Below are 18,846 nucleotides of genomic sequence, written 5' to 3' on the forward strand. Positions count from 1 at the left end.
TTTTTTTCTATATTTAATTGCACACTTTATCTCTTAAATGCTTGTATTCTTCTCATCACTTGTCTTTTTAGTCATCTTAGTCAATCAGTTTGAATTATTCTACAGATCTATGTGCACTTCATTAAACTCATCTGTACTGGTTTGAAATAATTACTTAGTTTGTTATTACATTTTTATTTTAATTCATGCTATTGCTGTGAATTATTAGCTGAACACAGTAGATTCAAGTTTAATGGAACAGGCTGACTGCTTCATTCATTATAGTCTCACAAACAGCCTGTTGCTCTGGTAAAATAAAGAGCTCAGAAGATGGACATAAAAGCTTGACTGCATGAATAACCTCCAACAGAAGGGAAGCCCAGTAATAGTCTTATGCAGCATGAGGAATGTATGGTAAAACCTTGGTTTTCTGAGTGAAGAGACTATCACTCCACCCAATTACACATTTCCTATGTATGGGGAATGACCCTTACATCTAAAACCTGTCTCAAAGCGGGCAAAAGAACTGGAGCCATACTCTCTACTCAGAAAGCCAAGGTTACAATATAACCATATGGTTTCCATTGTCTCAAGACTATCTCTCCACTCAGTCACATGCTTCATATGTATGGGGTGCCTCTTTAAGACACCCTGTGATGATACGGTTCAGCCCAAACCACATATATGACAAACAATTTGCAAAAATACACCTATTTACATACCAATCAGGTGGAGGCACTGCACAATGCAAAAACCAGAAGCAGAAAGTCTGCAAGATTGACCAGAGAAACACTATTAAAGGCCAAGATGAAATGGCCAAACTCGTGAACAGAGTGACTGCTCAGATCAACCATGGACCTGCTAAGCTGAGCAAGGGAGACGATGACGGTGGACAGAGACCAGGCCCAGCCAGCCACGGATAAGTCAGGAACCTGTTCCTCTAAGAGACCAGGTCGCCAATCTAAGCCCAGCCAGAAAGGGCTGAAATAGTGCCTCGTCAGCCTGAGGCAGCAGTCTTTTCCAAAATGAACCTTCCAAGGTGTCCCAACTGATCATCAAATAGCTGGGCCCATGGCAAGTGGGGCCAAAGAGGAGTCACCAAAGCCAGCCTCATTCATTCTGCCTGAATCCTTGGAAGAAGTGGCTAGAGAAGCGTAAAAAGAGAGGAGGCTCAAAGTAGACAGGGCCAAGTGTGTGCCAGGGCGTCCTACCTCAGATGTAGGTCATCATTACATGAAGGAAAAGAAAAGCTGAAAATGTTCTCATGCTCTCAAAACTAAAAAGGTTGAACCTTTGCCCTGACAAAGCAACACCAAGTATCTTAACCCTTTGAGGACAAAGTCACCACTTCCCAGGGTGTGGAGTTCGTCTTGACATGACTTCTGCTGCTGTGTTTAGAATTGTTAGCAAGTGTGACTCTGAGCAAGCAGAAGAGGGAGTGAACACTCTGTCACAGTGTAGTTGCCAGCCAACCTATTAATAGTCGCTGCAGTCATTGTGCTGTCTGTCCTGGCAGTGATGTGGTGACCTTACAATCTTGGCAGGAACTGCGAGAGAGCTAGGGAGGTCTACACTGCAGGATGTTACGTGCTGGATCATCTAACAATAAATCCTGAGTCTGTTGACACAGACATTATAGATCATGCTTTGGCCTACAGAGGAAGCAACTGTAAAGTCCACCTGGCAATAGAACACAGGTCCTAGAGCACTGCCCTTTGCTCCGTGTTGGCAGGATCTCTCAACCAGCAGAAGGGTTGGAAGTCCCCCCAGAAACCACCACTGTGGTCTCTGGAGAGACCCATAGACAAAACCCTAAATTCAGCATACAGTTTTGGACAGGCTGTATGTACAAAAGGGGGAGAAAGATGCTTTGCATCATGGCTGCCATTAGGCCCATGAGCAAAGACAGAGACCCTAGTTGGCCTAAGAATGTAGCCGGAAGAGACTGAGGCATTTAGAAGGTCTGCCCCCTTTCTGGAGCCAGGAAATTAGTTTCCCTCCTAAAGTCCAGAACCATGCTCAGAAATGTTGTCACCCAGGGTTGCCAAAGTCTAGACCAGAATTGATTGTCTATCCGCTGCCCCGAGCCACACCTGTTCCAAGACGATAACCATGTGACAATGGCATCACTTCTCTGAGCACGTGCAGACGCCAACTGTCAGCTGTCTAAATCTGTATTTGTCACACACTATCACTGAGGACATTAGCTGGCTACTGCAAGCAATATGCTCCAGGGACATTCAGGTGTTGACTGAGTGATGCTGGCTCAGTTGAAAATATATTCTCACACCCACTGTTAGGGGACCTAAATTTCTGCACTCAGCAGGGATTCCCACCCAGCGAGTTAACTTACAAACATGCAAGTAGGACGCTGGTAAAGAATCACTATCAAAATGATCCTTTCTTCTTTTAAGAGATGCTGGATCAACCGGGCTGGAGCTGAGTTTTTTTGTTCTTTTCCTACTGTTAGCCGACAGAAAGTCTGCGCTCAGCGTGAGCTCCACCAAGCGCGTTTGCTAACAAACCCATAAGCTATATGCTGGTATTGGGAACCATAGCCACTTTAGCCAGAGAGTTTGCTGGCCAGGTTCTGGGGATTGTCAGGCAGGAGAAGGGCGCTTTGAGGACCCCTGAGCCTTAGTAGCTGCTCTTCCTTCTCTAACTTTTTGACGATCATCACCCATCTAAAAAGCCTCCAAGCAAGCCCTCTAACCTGCCTATGAGGGCCACCAAATACCTCTGATGCATAGTGGCAACTTTCCTGTGTCTGCTGCAGCAATTTCACTACATCCAGGCCAAACATAGGTGAAGGGTCCACAGGCAGCTTCAGTAAACAGTCCCAATCTCCCTGCTGAGGCTGGGACATCCAAAGGTGGTGTCTAAAAACCCCCAAAATACGCTAAAGCTTTACCTCACGTTAATAATGTAGGAGAGACATGCAGGGCTGTACAAAGCTCCTTACTCAAACCCCCAGAACCTTCCAGCACCTGACGATACATGTGTCGAAGGTAGAGGGACACAATGAGCTCCAGTCTCCAACGTCCTCTTCTTCTTGTTCTTCCTACTCTGTCACCTCCCTGGAGTGGGAGTGGGAAAGGAGCTAATATGAGGCTGGACTGCTGTGGGCACCACAATGGGGTTAGGCTGGGCTCCTTGCCAAGGCCCTGCAATCTCCCCTTTTTTATTTTGTGGCCTCCATCTTTTCCCCCCATTTTTACTCTGTGAAGTGCAGAAAAACGGGGGAACCTACGCACTTTACCCCATGAACTTGCAGGCATTATAAAACAGTCCGTACAAGACAGTGGGCGCTCTCCAGATAATAGTGCATGTTGGTGACCCAAACACAGCACACATCTATCATGGTCGCCCTCCAAGCGATGGACACCCCACAACCCACGCAAATATGTCCCTAGTGGCTTGCTATAGTTGAAAAACCACACACTTGGCCTAAGCCAAGGAGGCGATCTAGGACTCAGAGAGCCGAGATGTGAAGGGAAGGGGGAGCAATTGAAGAGACATCCACTGTTGAAGGGGAGCTTTTGTCATAGCAAGGATCGTGCTAATGCTTGTTTCTAAGCATGGGACAAATACACATTCGTTGTTGAAGTGTTTGCAAAAAACTGAAAGCCTCTTGCTTGAGAGGATGGTTACGCTGTCCCACCGGAAGTTTTGAGAACCTGTTTTGCTCGCTCGTCCGTGACTCACTGGGTAATTAGGTGGAGAGATAGTCTTGAGACGATAGAGAACAGAATGAGGAGCAACTGAATTAAAAATAAAGAATAACAACCCAGACTTTTCCTCAAAGAATATATTTAAAATAGTTACACAATGTTCTCTGCCTTTCAAATGGGATACCTACTGTCATGCTTATATTTTGATTTCATTGTTTTGCACATGGTGGTGTCAGATTCAAAGACAGAATCAAAGTCTTTGTAGTAATATATTGATAGAGTCACAGCATGAAAAGGTTTAAATAGTTGTTCATTAGGTCATCAGAGTGATTCCTTAAAAAGATTCTCATTGACCCTGAAACACACATAGAGACTGCATTATATAGGCGATCTTTTAAACGGTTTTGTTCATAACAGGTGTTCATGTTAAGTCTCACTTATCTCCCAGACAACAGCACCATCTGCAGGCTTTAGGCAAATAGTATTCCACAGCAACAACGCCCATAGTCGGTACATTTCCTGATTAAATGTTTAAAATGTTTTAGGCTAAATTAAAAAAAAAAAAACAAAACAGTGGAGGAGTTTTAACTCCAGAATTAAGAAGCTGGCCATATAGAGATGACTTCTGCCAATGTATGGGAGACAGGAGTAAGTAGCCTTTGAACATCTAATAAAATTAAATGATGTGACCACATACACAACATGTATGTTGTATGAACTTGTTTGGGCTTTGGTTGTGGTGTCCCTGGGGATAAACCACCTTGCGTCCTCCTCTTCCCCTACAACAGCCCATGTATAAGCTCACAAGACAAACCCCAGGCACATCAGGGTTGCACGAAAATTATCGACAACAACAAAAACCTTGTGAAAATCACAGACACACTGAATTTTAAGGCCTCTGGAAGTTGAAGCAACTCACTCCAATGACAGTTTCACCACCACACTCACATTCACATTCACACCGACGGACAATTTAGAATCACCAATTAACCTCAACATGTTTTTGGACTGTGTGGGAGGAAGAACCCGGAGAGAACCCACGAACATGCAAACTCCACGCAGAAAGATCCCGGGTGTCCTCACTGGGATGAGAACCGGCGATCTTCTTGCTGTGAGGCAACGGTGCTAACCACCGCCCTTATTCACTGCTATGGAATGACGTGCATTTGTGCTATATAAATACAATTAAATTTAATTGAAAAACAAATAAATTTGAAGTTGTGCCAAATGTAAGGTGTGCTTTTATTTTACATGTGACTCATATGTTTTTTCTTCTTCTTTACGTTTCTTTACATAAATCATTAAAACAACAATGTGAATTTTATCTGTCATTTCTTTTATCTCTGTCTGTAGACTCTGACTCAATGAGAATAAGACGTCTGCTTGTCCAGATTTGTCAAACAAGCCCCAAAATTCCCAGATAATGTAATCAAATAATTTCCTGCATGGCTGTGTGTGTGTGTTTTATACACCCATATAATCTCTTAAGCTTTGTATTTGGTAAAATCCTGGATGTCTCATTCTTCTTTCAACTGCTTCTTGGAAATATTGACAGAACAGATAAATAAAATTAAACAAGGATATCGGACTTTATTTATTTATTTTTTTACTGATTTGATGCAAATCACTATGACCTGCAGTGATTATTGATTTGATATCGCATGTGTTACACTGTGCCAACTAAATAATAAGCAGATTCCAGCTTGAAGTTCAACAGTAGCCTGTGCAGAGATACCAAGTGGTGTGTGTGCAGTGCAAGTTCAGTGCTAACCTGCACAGGCAGAGAAGCACTAAGCCTTTAATCGTACTAATCCTTTTCTAGTATTATAATAAGCACAGCTGTGGGCCTGTTACACCCAGTAAAACCAATTTCTTGTAAATCAGTTGTTTTTTCCTCTTTCCCTGTCTGGCCGCCCTCTGCAGACAATAAACAGAACAGCCTGTAATATGAGGAAGTCTTACTGAATTTAAAAGTGAACAAGCAGGTTTAAAAACAGCTGTTCCGCGTTTTCACAGCACAATTGAAGCAGACAGACGCCGTATCAAGAGCTCCTGCTTTCAAGTTTGAGGGGATCACCAGAAGAGGAAACGGGAAAAATGGGTTGGTGCTTGTGTTGTTGTGCTGCTGATAAATGTAGACTTTCAGCATGTTTGTAGAATAAACAAAGACTTTTCAGAGCTAGAAGCCTTTTTGCCAGGGAGACAACATGGTTCTTATCACGTTTTCATAGATGTCTTCATAGTTTAAAGGTCATCTAAGGTGTGCTGCTGTAACTCAAGTCTGAACTGTTTCTTTAAAAATCATTCTTCATTTGTATCTCTGTAGCTCCTGTCACGTATACACACACGTTACTGTGGCTCTTGTTTGTAAGGATGAGTTCAATATGTAAGTGCAACCCACTGTCATGTGTTGACACATTCTGTGCCGATTCTGGTCTCTAACAACTGAAATATTTGCAGGTAATGGAAACATCATGGATGTTGAAACTACCGGAGCTTCAGAGAGAACAGCTCGGCAGGACAAGCTGGACCACGGGGGTAAATACTGTAGAACACTGGACTTGTAATTAAAGTATTCATCTGAAACATTTTTTATAAGCAGGGACAAGAAAACAGAGGAATTTGTTCCACTGAGGCCTAAATCCTGTCGTCTGATTTTTCTCTAAAAGGCGTGGCAGCATCACACGCGATGGCAAAGACCGATTCTGGCAGAATGGAGAAGTACAAGTCAATAATCAAAGAAGTGGGAAGTAAATATGACATCGAGCCAGCTCTCATTGCTGGCATCATCTCCAGAGAGTCCAGGGCTGGAAATGCGCTTCATGACGGCTGGGGCGACTTTGACAAAAACAGGGGAGCATATAACGCCTGGGGACTGATGCAGGTTGAGAGAAAATCCCACTGCTTTACTCACAACCTTCTCTGTTGAGCCTCACAGAGCCTTTACAACATCCCATTTCCTCTCCATCTCTGTAGGTTGATGTCAATCCAAGTGGAGGTGGACACACTGCTCGGGGCGGATGGAACAGCGAGGAACATCTCTGCCAAGGCACCGAGATCCTGATTTATTTTCTCAAGCGGATCCGCAACAAATTTCCCGACTGGAACAGTGAGCAGCAGCTGAAAGGTTTGTTTTACTGAATCAGTAAACTCTCACATGTATCAGCTCTCTTGAACAGTTTGTTAATTCTAGTTTGTGTTTGTCTCTGCAGGGGCGATAGCAGCCTACAACACAGGCGATGGAAGAGTCCACTCCTATGAGAACGTGGATGAGAGGACAACGGGCAAAGACTACTCCAACGACGTTGTTGCCAGAGCTCAGTGGTACAAAACCAACGGTGGCTTTTAATAGCTGCAGTATTATTATAAAGTCTGGTCTAAACTGCTGCACCTTCATTCATTTTTTTTTCCTGTATTAAACTGCACATTTTATCTCTTAAATGCTTGTATTCTTCTCATCACTTGTCTTTTTAGTCATCTTAGTCAATCAGCTTGAATTATTCTATAAATCCATGTGCACTTGATTAAATTCGTCTGTACTGGTTTGATGCAATTACTTAATTTTTAATTAAACATAGCGAACATGTCTTTCACCAAAATGATGTGTTAAGCTGAATAAACATAACGCAACTCACAAACTGTGCCTCTGCTCATTTGTTGTTCTGTTTTGCTGTGACATAATTTCTGCAGGCTTTCTGTGGATATGATTAAATTAGCGTACCCAGGAAAAATGGCTCTAAAGCAAACCATTTGAAAGTGATTGATTCATTTAAATACATTGACATTTCACCGTTTTAATATGTACTGTAGGTTTTTTGCTTCACTGTTGAGACGGATAAACACGACCAGAGAGAAATATAATTTAACATGATTAGCTCTTCACCCAGATTTTTGTACAGTTTTACGTTTTTCTGCTGCTTTTAGGTGATCATTCGGAACTCTGGTCTGAACTGCCTACACTTTTATTAAACTTGTCTTCACTTTCATTCACTTAATTTTATTTTTTCCTCTATTTTATTGCACATTTTACCTCTTACATGCTTTTATTTTTCTCATTCCTTGTTTTTTTTAGTCAGTTTCAATCATTAAAAAAAAAATTGTGCACACTTTAGTCCACTTTTTTTTGTTGTTGAATAAATTACTTAAATTTTTTTTTATCACATATTTAATTTAACTTTTTGCCTCGAAAGCACTTTGGATAGCCTCCGTATATGATAAGCTGCTATATAAACAAACTTGCTTGCTTGTTGTTACTGTGTCTTAATAGCTGGTTGCAGTTTCACAAGTTTAAAAACTGTGAAACTATCCTTTAAAGGTTCATTTTTCAACATACTCCACATCTGCTCATCCCTTTTCATTCACATTTCAGTTGATTAAAGTTAATCCAGAAGGAGGTCGACACGTTCCAGACGGCGACTAGAACAGCGATGCCAAGGCACAGAGATTTCTGTTGAGTTTATTGACAAATTTCCTGATTAGCAGGGAGGTTTTACAAAATCAGTAAACTTGCACAATGGCTCTCCTGCATTCTCAGATTTAACGGTCTCTGCAGGGGAGATTGAAGCTGATGTGAGGCTTGAAAACATGGTGATGTGAAATGAAGCTTCCCGCAAGAAAAATCTTCTACAAATCATAAAAGAAAAACCCTCTGTGACGTGTTTGTAGTGACGTAAATAAACATAATTACGTCTCTGGTTATCAGACTAGGTGTGAACACTTGCTGTGATCATTTTCGGTAATATTCACCGTAGCTTTGTGAACTTAACTGCCCTGCTGTTGGGGTAACATGTGGAGTTTGATCGTTAACTTCATGCTGCACCACATCAGGTTTTACAAGTTGTTCAGGCGGCTGGTAGAGCGAGAGGTGCAATCGAATCCTGTTGCACCACCGGTCTGTTGCAAAGCTCCATTTCTTCAGTGTTAAATCTGTGCACTGTGGAGTGAAAGTAAGTTCTGTGCATCAACCTTGGACTTGTAGAATAAGTACGAACCACAGGGGAAATAAACACAAAGTGAATTCATCAGCTGTTTGTTTTGTTTTGTTGACGTAATGTTTGACATAATTTTGACAGAATGATCTCGGCTTCTCAGATTTTGCTAATTAAAAAATAGCCACACCCATCCATTATCTATACACCGCTTAATCCTCACTAGGGTCATGGGGGGCTGGAGTCTATCCCAGCTGACTCAGGGTGAAGGCAGGTTCACCTGGACAGGTAACCAGTCTATCACAGGGCTACACTTAGAGACAGACAACCAAGCACACTCACATTCACACCTACGGACAATTTAGAATCACCAATTAACCTCAACATGTTTTTGGACCTTGTGGGAGGAAGCCGGAGAACCCCAGAGAACGGGGAGAACATGCAAACTCCACGCAGAAAGATCCCAGGTGCCCTCACCGGGACGCGAACCAGCAACCTACTTGCTGTGAGGCAACAATGCTAACCACTGCGCCACCTTGCAGCCCAAATAATCACAATGAATCATAAATATATAATATTGTATTTAGCACGAGAGCATTCAACAAGTACACAGCAGGTTCAGCCATTAATTCCACATTTTGCTACAAGGGTCATGACATAAACCTGCAGATGAAGAACAATATCTTCCCTCCTTTTGTCTCCTGAAAGGCAGTTAACTCTACAATATATACAACATACTCTGGATGAAAGATGTCCAAACCACAACACAGTCAGTAGCTTCCTGTTTTAAACGTGTTGTTCCTGTTCACGGGGTTCAGCGGCAGGTGCAGTGATGCTCCTGGTGCTTCCGCAGGTCCACTTTGTGCTGGAAGCTGTAGTGGCATCGAGGGCAGCGGTAAGGCCGGTCGTCGCTGTGTTTGCGGCTGTGTGTGATGAGGTTGGAGCTCTGGCTGAATGCCTTCCCGCATATCTGACACACATGGGGCTTTTCTCCTAATGCGCACAAAGCACAAGTAATTAGTACACACAGGGTTTTAAAATGTATAGATACTGTTTAAACCCAAAGATGACATACAGACATGAGGGAAGTGTTTCAGAGGCTCAAACCAAAACATATTTGCATTTTTGCTTTGTTGAAGAACATCTACATTCACTTCCTTACTGACAGTTAGATGTGAGGGAGGGCACGAGGACTACACCCCCCAAAAAATTGCATAAATTCCAGACATTCAAGCTTGATCTGGAAAACGAAAGGCCGTAAACCTGTGTGGGCTCATGCCTTCTTCAGGGTGATGACACAAAGAAACCAGCAGAATAATTATAGTCGTGTTCACAGGTGAGCCACACTCAGTTCCTGCATCATGTTCTCTCTTAAGGGGAATCACATAACCAATATAACACAGGAAATGCAAATTTCTTGTGTAGTTCAAACACTTCCCTCATTGAGGATGGTGTGAAAAAAAACAGGAAGATAAAATCCACAATAGGAAATGAACATCTAGAAGAGAAAACCGCAGATGCAGTTGCACCGTGGCCATGTCAGTAAATAGCGTCTTCCATGAGGAAATCGGACTGAGCGAACTTAATGCAGGTTATTTGTGCTGGGAATTTAAACTATCCTGGAACCAGGCACTACATGGGAGTGGTTCAACCCAAAGAGTGCTGAAGTTAATAGCGTTGATGTCAAGGGTAGGGATAAAATCAAACACCTTAAACAAATACTGGATGTGTCTATGAGTCCACCAGCAACCCTGCTCTCAACAACGACTTTGATCATCCATCTTTTCTTAAACTCATCAGCGAGGTTGCAAATTAAGAAAGTCATGTTTATAATTTTTTGGTGAGCTTTTCAGTGTCTGATTACTTTTCAAACCCACCTCAAATGCTTGCATCTGGGTTTTTTATGCCACTTTTTTCTCATTTGTACTCTTCCTTAATATTATTTCCTTCCATGAGCTCCACCACATGTTAGCTTAGCTTAGCATAAAGAGTGAAAACAGCTGGCGTGGGCCTGCAAATCTACTGTACCAGCAAATGTGTCACTCATTCACACTTTATGTCTTCTTTGTTTAATCCACACAAAAGCCCAAGTATAACAGACAGTCTGCATGTGAACAGTGTTGCTAAATGTGGTCATAAATCCATTTTGCACTGCTTTGTGATTAAAAACAAAATAAATGCTTGTAAATGAAATAACATTTTTAGCAAACATCATGAGGACTAGAATTAGCGTTTGACGGACTAGTATACACAAGTTCTAAGGATTAACAGGGTTGTATTGCTTCAGATTCAGACAGTAAACACAAACCAACCGGTGTGTATGAAGGTGTGTTTCTTCATGTCGGACTTCTGGTGGAACCTTTTGCCACAGTACTGGCAGGGATACGGCCGAGTGTCTGAATGAATCAGCAGATGGGTGGAGAGGGTGGAGGAGCGCTTGAACACTTTTCCACACTCGGCACAGTCAAACGTCTTCTCCTGAAAACAACAGGCACGTGTAGGTTCAGGAGAGCTGCACCTCATGCGTGTGTTTTGTCTCAATAGGCGACAAAAACAAATGTGACACTGACCTTGCCTCTGCAGGGCGACCACTCGCTGTCGACCCTGCTGGACTTGATGTGAGCCGCTGACAGACGAGATCTGCTTCCGTGACTCTTACATATGTGACTCTTCAAACTAGACAGACATGAAAATATCTGCAAAGGAAGATGAATGCAGTTTAATGCTGGGGATAGCTGTAGGAGAGGGGAAGGTGGAAAACGAACTCTAGACAATGTCGGGAAACTGTTTACATTTCTTACTTCTTGAAAATAATTTTTTTTTTTACAAAATCTGTAGTTTTGGGCTCGTCAGAGATGATATTTTTTGCAAAATTCTCAAAATGTTGACGTTTTAAACGTAGCTACACTCTTAGAAATATCTGTGAATAAACAGCTGCATGACTGTATTTTAACAGGAATTGTCCACAGAACCTGATTCACAGGTATAGTTCTGTTTAATTACATTTGAAAATATGATTATTATCAGTTGATAAAATTATTGTACGGCTGCAAGGTGAAGCAGTGGTTAGCACCGTTGCCTCGCAGCAAATAGGTTGCTGGTTCGCGTCCCAGTATGGACACTTGGGTAGAGTTTGCATGTTCTCCCCGTGCAGCGTGGGTTCTCTCCGGGTTCTCCGGCTTCCTCCCACAAGATCCAAAAACATGTTGAGGTTAATTGGTGATTCTAAATTGTCCGTAGGTGTGAATGTGAGTGTGCTTGGTTGTCTGTCTCTAAGTGCAGCCCTGTGATAGACTGGTGAGCTGGGATAGACTCCAGCGCCCCGCGATTCTAGTGAAGATTAAGCGGTTTATAGATGATGGATGGATAATTGCTGTATTGTCTTTGTTTATGTTTGCATGTGTGGAGAGAGTTGAAAGTTGGGACTTGGAGATTAAAAAATAACAAAACTTGATTTTAGTTTTTTTTTTTCTTTACTCAAATGTAAAAATATATAAGTTAAAAGTTCATTGAAGATTTATTGGAAGACTCCTTGCCACTGTTGGTTCAACGTTAACAAACAGAACAGCAACATTTTGAGTCTTTGGCACAACTTACAAAGAGGCTATGAGAAGGTGAAATTAATTAACCTACTCCGGTCACTGTCGGGATAAATTATGAAAACTTTGGTCACTTCTCCTCTAACGTCACCGTCTGCTGCAGCATTTTATTTTGTGCATTTAAATATGCTCTGTTAGTTTGTTGGTTTTATGCTGCACTCTGAGCTCACTGTGGCAATCATGTAAATCACTTTTTCCTTCAGCAGAATAAATAAACATCACAAATTAGAACTCCTGACGTGTTGGCCTGTTTGTCTACAAGACAAATGTTAATTACTGTACCGAAGCGGCGCTTTGCTTACTTTGCCACAGAGGGGACAGTCTTGCCTCAGAGCACCGATCTCGGAGCAGTCGCTGATTCTGGCCTCTCTGAGGATCTGAGCGTGCTCAGTGAAGTCTCCCAGCGCCCTCAGGTCTGGATAACCGGAGCTCACACGAGGAGTCGACCACACTGTCGGTGTGAGAGGGCGAGGGTCGACTTTCTCCACTGGGATGAAAGTTTCTGAGTTGACTGTTGGACCGCAGGGTTCGGATGATCTACAGTCTGAGAACACAGAAAGTATGCAATAAAAACCTTCATCGTCAGAGTCACTTGAGACGTTATTCATCTATTCTGCTTCTTGTTCTTTGAAACCATCATTGCTACCTGCTGGAAATTGTAAAATGTAGTAAACCAAGTCATTTAGGAAGCGTTCTGTGTCTCATTCTGTCTTTGGAGACGTGCTTGTGGTAACACCCACCGTATGATACTGGACTGAAAGGCTGAAAGAGCATATTTCCATGAGAGCGGTTGGCAGCAGTGAGGTCCTGCTGCAGCAATACAACAGACACTGCCTTATCATCAGTTGTCTGTTCTGCAGTGTTCTCCAGGGAGGAACCCCAGGACCCCGTGTTGTCGTCCAGCTGGCTGAACATCGATGTGGTCGATCCAGGACTGGGGCTTCTAGGTGGAGGCCGAAGGTGGTGCAGCCCTCCTCGCTTCACCAAGAAGGAACGAGGCATCGCTCAAAGGGGGGGAGGAAGACCTGCTCTACACCTGATTCAGATATCTACAGGACGAAAAATAAAATGAGGTTGAATGTGCAGTTTAGTTCAGCATGACTCGACGAATCCCACTTTCACAGACTGACATGTTGCTCAGTTTTAGTTCATGATATAAGAAATGAACCAGCTGAGATAAACTTGTCTGTCATTTTAGTAGTTCTTATTTATTGTGTATTATTTTTTATACACTGCAACCGAAAGCATGTAATATACAGGAAGGGTATTTGTACTTCCCAAAAGAGGGCAGCAGAACTGTACGTTCATTAACACTTCCTGCTTGAATCTGTACAAACTCTGCACATGCTGTTAGTTGTAGTTTACATTTAAAGCATTAAATGAATATTTTGCATCTGAAGACATATAACACAACATATTAAATGCGACCTAAAGATGTTCTAAAACACCAGATTTACTTGAGCTCTCTACAGACTCTTTAAACGGTAACGTCATCCTGAATCCAGCCTTGATGACTTTATCGCCTTTGTTTCGCTCTGATTAACGTTCCCTAAAAGTGATGATTATGATCAGTTTCCCAGCAGCAGAGGGTTAACTGGCATTGACGTCCAAATCTTACAAAATACCCTTTATTTCCTCTCTTTGGTCTTTTAAATTCTGCTTGAAAAACTCTAAATGCAGTTTGTCAGGAGAAGCATATTCGACCAAAAAGGCAGCAGAGATGGTTTTCTCTGGCGGGTGAAAGCAGCCTGAATGTGACCGATCCTCACATTTGGATTTAGGGTTCAAGCGAACATCATTTGTGACACAAACTGTCATATGAGAATTGTCAAAATATCACCTAACAGCAACACATTTCAAGACTCAGTGTTGACACTTGACAAAATGTGAGCGAGTGGGGGAGGTCAGCAAACAGGACAGGGGTGTTAGATCACATAGCAAACACTAATAAAGTGGCATTTACGTGGCTTGTTCAGAAGTATTTTACAAAAACAGGACGCTCCGGTTTAAGACGGAATGAATATATTAATAAGAATGTTTTAGGTATTCTATCTTATGTTACATGTTTAGGGGTGTGACCAGTGGTACTCGGATCTTTTACTTACTTCAGCGCAGAAATACAACGATGTAAGTCCTGCAGCATAGTGAAGAGTACAAGTACTATCAGCAACATGTGAAATTAAACACCACATGTTAACAGGTCCTGTGCCTTATTCACTATAATACATTACAAGGTTGACAATGCTGATATATATATATATATAATTATATTTTAGTGAAACTATCTGAAGTGGATCTGCTTTAACGGCCATAAACGCAAGAAATTCAGTGGTTCTCAACCTGCGGCAGAGGCCCCCCGAAAGGGCCACATGATAAATCTGTGGGCATGTGAGATGATTATACGGAGCAGAAGAGCTGAACTACATAATTATGATGCATAGTAATGTGTTCATTTTTTAGACTTTCAAATCGCTTTGTTTTCTTTGAGAAATCTAGAACAAATGTAAGCCCAAAACAGTTATTTGAAGTTTTAAGACTAAATGCCAACAACAAACATGGCAACGAAGCTTTGTAAGGTTTGGACAAGCAAAAAAGATAAAAAAAATTTAAAGCAATGCATTTTAAATGATAAGGTTATCATTATAATGATCACATCTAAAGTACATATATTCATAAAGTACACACACACATATATCTATATTTGTACTTTCCACTGCTTTACAGTTACTTGTATGCTACCAACTATTTATCCTTAAAATGTTTTTTTTCCCCTAATGAATGTAAACTCAGTTCTGGAAACCAGTTACCTTCACGTTTGCAACTCTGGCCCGATGATTTATTGTCTGTGAAAAACTAATATTCATGATTATGAGAGAAAGCTTCACCTTTTGGACATATTGAGTTATTTAATGGCGGTTTTACAGCCACACTGGACTATAAATGTACTGATGTTATTATGTGTGGAAGCATATATTTCACTTTATTTTATAGACAAAGCACACAATATATAAAAATGGCTGGAAATATAGCTGTAAAAACATCATTCTTAATTGTAGACTTCTGTATTAAGTATACATTTGGTGTTGTTTAGTTCAATTAAGACAACATATTCAAACTGATGTTAATATTAATCAAACTGGAAAGCACAATCTGGAGGAGTAAACAAAAAAATGGATCTAAACAAGAAATATAATCTGTGATTGTAGCCTCAATGTTGCCTGTTAGTTTTTACTCACTCACGTCCTGTGAAATGCTGGCTGACATACAAGACGCGGTTCATCCAACCAACTGCACGCGATCAACTCTTATCAAGATACGTTCGTAAAGGATAACCATCTAACACGAGGATTCCTAGCATAGATTTTTAAGAATTTGCTTTGAGAATATATTATTTGTGCGCAAATCAAAGGTGAAGTGAGCTTGTAATACGATAAAAATGTCAACTACAGAACAGTACAGGTGCTAAACGATAAAACTGAGACAGATGTTTTTGATCAGAGGTGCTTTCGTCATAAAAGTTTGCTTCTAAACTTTGATGTTCACTGTAAAACAACATGAAAAGTGACTTACGGTAAAAGGAGATCAGTCATATGTTCTTTTTTTTATGATAAAGAAAGGGGATGATTCACACGGCCACATGAAAATAATCACTGAGCAAAGAGATTGTTCTCTGAATTCATGAGAAACGTCTCTAAATAGTATCAAGCAGCGGTGAAAGTTCTTCAAAGAAAATTAAATCTAGAATCTACAAACAGAAATAAAAAGGCAAATACTCACCAAATCTCACATTACACCAGAGCTCCGCAGCATCACACAGAAACTTCACACTAATACTTTAACTGAGATGAGGGCAGATATGAAGTTAAAAAAGACACATGTGAGGTCATTGCGCTGAGGTGGGTGGCAGGAGGATGATGATCTCTGATGCGACCAACGAGGAAGTGTTTGAGCTCTGACACCTCTGAACCGACTCCAACCACACTGCTTCCTCGTACACAAACCCAAAACTCTGCACACTCGCAGCAGCAGCAGCGGCAGCAGCACGATCTGTCCAGCTCTGCTTTAGAAAATAATGTGCAAAATGTGGATATGTTGCAGTGGTGCACAAACATCATGGCATTAACCTTGGGTAGACAGATAAATCTGAGCAGAGCGGAAGTGAACGGACAAGTGTGCTGCAAATTCTTTAGAAAGTGTTGACACACTATGTTGACACAGATGTGTTGCAAAAGAGCCCACTGAGGTCAACACTAAAAGAAGCTGGCTGATGCAACAGTAGATCCTTTTCTATAGAATTCAGTGCAAATATATAGAACATTAATGAGGAAGGGAAACAAGAAGAAATGTGCATGACTTTAAAGTATAGGTCTAGTGGGTGATTGCCCTCCATGCTCTGTATATTTTCAACAAACTGTGTAAAAAGAGAAAAAAAACAGCACATGAAATGATCATGATATAGAGCAGTTAAAGCCGGTTCCGTTGTGGCAAATAGAGTTCCGGTGTTGTCCAAAAACTGTTAAAAAAACCACATCAGTGAGACAGATTGCTGCACCGGCTGATGTGTTCCTACATTAGAATGAACACTGATGCTCTATGAGTGTTTCTGTTACCCTAATGACTGATATTGTCGTTAGGGGAACAGATTGTACTAATGCTGGCAGAGTCGTGAACTGGGGGCTGCAGGGTGATGCAGTGGTTAGCACTGTTGGCTCACAGCGACAAGGTCGCTGGTTCGCGTCCCAGGGGGACACCCAGGATCTTTCTGTGTGGAGTTTGCATGTTCTCCCCGTGCAGCGTGGGGGTTCTCCGGCTTCCTCCCACAAGGTCCAAAAACATGTTGAGGTTAATTGGTGATTCTAAATTGTCCATAGGTGTGAATGTGCTTGGTTGTCTGTCTCTAAGTGTGGCCCTGTGACAGACTGGTGACCTGTCCAGGGTGTCCCCTGCCTTCACCCTGAGTCTGCTGGGATAGACTCCAGCCCCCCACGACCCTAGTGAGGATTAAGCGGTGTATAGATGATGGATGGATGGATGGATGGAGTTGTGAACTGGGGAGTGTTAAGGGGAATGAGGGCTGAGGAGCTGTGCAGCAGGGTTTGAGGGATATTGAAATGTAAGACTTCAAATCAACCAGATCCAGGTGTGTGAGGAATTATCTTCAGCAGGGAATCCAGATGAAGAACAGGCCTTAAGCTGGCCTGAGTCGACCGACTGTGCATCGTACAACAGTCCAGCACTGAGTGGTGAACCAAGCCTTCTTTATGTCAGGTGCAGATTGAAAACAGGTGAGCCACATCCTGCCACAGGTGTCCTCATTCAGCTGATTATCCAACAGGTGTCCAGCACACATCCACACCTCACGCAGGCCCACATAAAGGGAAAGGGAAAAAGTAGAAAGAGCTGCCAACTATGCAGAGGTGGAGGTGGACAGTTATGTCATAATGTTAAGGGAACCAAGGGACAATGAATGTTACCCAAAACAAAGAAAGTAATAAAAAACTGAGGCAATCTAGCTGCTCACTGGATAATCCAAACCAACAAAAGAATACCAGAGGGCTGTACTACGAAGCGAGATTAGTGGGCTATCGTATCCACAATCTCATTCTTTTGGTCACTACAGAGAGCTAATTGAAGTAGGTGAGTGCAGGAACATAGATCGGCTGGTAAATCGAGAGCTATGTCCTGTACAACGCCCACAGATGCTGCACCATCTGCCCATCTATCATGAATATGATCATGAAATTCTTTAACCCCTTGGCGGTACCGACTCTTTACAGCTGCTTCACACTCAGCTGCAAACTGCTGCAGAGCATGCTAAAGGTCACAGCCTGGTGAAGCCAACAGAACCACATCATCTGCAAAAAAAGCATCATTTTCAAACCCCTAAAACCATTCGAGATCCTTATTGCCCTCTGGATGGGGGCACTGTTTTACAGCATGAGGATGCTTTGTAGTATGTGATCACTCAGAATGCAATTCCATGACTCAAATCATGCTAGCAAAATGCCCGCCCACAGCATAACACAGCCACTAAATACCCCCAACGGTATGGGCCAAGTATTAAGGCTTGTACTTGAATTTGTCACCATTTGTACGTCCACCAAATCTTACTCCTCAATCTAAAACCATATGTCAGAAAGCTAAAAGTTAGCTTTGCTTTAGTTCTGTTAGCTGCATAATAGCGACACATGGGAGTTTAAGGGTTTGTGTTTTCCGATGGTGACAGATTAATCTTCATTGCATCATATCAAAACTAGATTTGAACTGAAAGAGACGACTAATCTTTAGCGACCAGTAACACACGACAACAACAACAAAATCAGGCCTTTGCAAAGGTGCAATGTCAAAGTTTATTTGTATCATTCATAGGATACAGAACACTGAAATGTATTTTTTCCCCATCATACAGGAATTAATATAATTTTTACTGTCATTTAATATATTTGACAACATCAGCTGAACTGCAAGAGAGAAAGAGAGAGGGTGGACAAGGCTCCTGGGTATGATGCTGTGGATATACAGTACGTAAGTCTGAGAAATCCTCCATCAGATCTAAAATGGAAAAAAACTCTCATAGTTTCTTTCTTTTTTTTTTTTTTCTTTTTTACTGTATTGTTAAATTTCCTGCTTTAAATCAGAGGAAACATGTGGGTGGGTGTTGCAGTTTCA

At 41.9% G+C, this 18,846-nt stretch overlaps 3 protein-coding genes across 4 annotated transcripts in view; 2 read left to right on the forward strand and 1 right to left on the reverse strand.

Annotated features, from left to right (window-relative positions):
* Nucleotides 1–7,288, forward strand: part of LOC103364451 (lysozyme g-like) — a 16,665-nt gene extending 9,377 nt beyond the window's left edge. The window contains exon 6 of the mRNA XM_008291582.1: nt 7,026–7,288. The gene's annotated coding sequence lies outside the window, so the exon portion shown is untranslated. The remainder of the gene's footprint in view (nt 1–7,025) is intronic.
* Nucleotides 5,649–7,288, forward strand: LOC103364450 (lysozyme g-like). Of its 2 annotated transcripts, XM_008291579.1 has the most exons (6): nt 5,649–5,751; nt 5,977–6,036; nt 6,111–6,188; nt 6,320–6,534; nt 6,627–6,777; nt 6,863–7,288. In XM_008291579.1, the coding sequence occupies exons 1-6, from the start codon at nt 5,748–5,750 to the stop codon at nt 6,997–6,999; spliced, it is 645 nt and encodes a 214-aa protein (XP_008289801.1). In that variant the 5' UTR covers nt 5,649–5,747; the 3' UTR covers nt 7,000–7,288. The 2 variants fall into 2 exon arrangements, with proteins under 2 accessions (XP_008289801.1, XP_008289802.1); XM_008291580.1 differs by lacking the exon at nt 5,977–6,036 and having other exon boundaries at nt 5,650–5,751.
* A 1,853-nt stretch (nt 7,289–9,141) lies between these two features.
* Nucleotides 9,142–16,337, reverse strand: LOC103364454 (zinc finger protein Gfi-1-like). The gene is made up of 6 exons (XM_008291584.1): nt 15,955–16,337; nt 12,918–13,226; nt 12,480–12,721; nt 11,149–11,274; nt 10,891–11,056; nt 9,142–9,571 (listed from the first exon to the last, which is right to left on the reverse strand). The coding sequence occupies exons 2-6, from the start codon at nt 13,177–13,179 to the stop codon at nt 9,393–9,395; spliced, it is 975 nt and encodes a 324-aa protein (XP_008289806.1). The 5' UTR covers nt 13,180–13,226; nt 15,955–16,337; the 3' UTR covers nt 9,142–9,392.
* Nucleotides 16,338–18,846: the final 2,509 nt, after the last annotated feature.

This window comes from Stegastes partitus, unplaced genomic scaffold, assembly GCF_000690725.1.
Source record: "Stegastes partitus isolate 25-593 unplaced genomic scaffold, Stegastes_partitus-1.0.2 Scaffold750, whole genome shotgun sequence".
In the NCBI taxonomy this organism is placed as follows: Eukaryota; Metazoa; Chordata; class Actinopteri; family Pomacentridae; genus Stegastes; species Stegastes partitus.

Coding starts and splice junctions, on each gene's coding strand:
- LOC103364454 (XM_008291584.1), bottom strand. CDS start 13,179: ATGCCTCGTTCCTTCTTGGTGAAGCGAGGAGGGCTGCACCACCTTCGG. Junction 12,722..12,917: donor TTTCAGTCCAGTATCATACG/GTGGGTGTTACC, acceptor CTGTGTTCTCAG/ACTGTAGATCATCCGAACCC. Junction 11,057..11,148: donor GGTCGCCCTGCAGAGGCAAG/GTCAGTGTCACA, acceptor TGTTGTTTTCAG/GAGAAGACGTTTGACTGTGC.
- LOC103364450 (XM_008291579.1), top strand. Junction 6,535..6,626: donor ACGCCTGGGGACTGATGCAG/GTTGAGAGAAAA, acceptor CCATCTCTGTAG/GTTGATGTCAATCCAAGTGG. Junction 6,778..6,862: donor CAGTGAGCAGCAGCTGAAAG/GTTTGTTTTACT, acceptor TTGTCTCTGCAG/GGGCGATAGCAGCCTACAAC.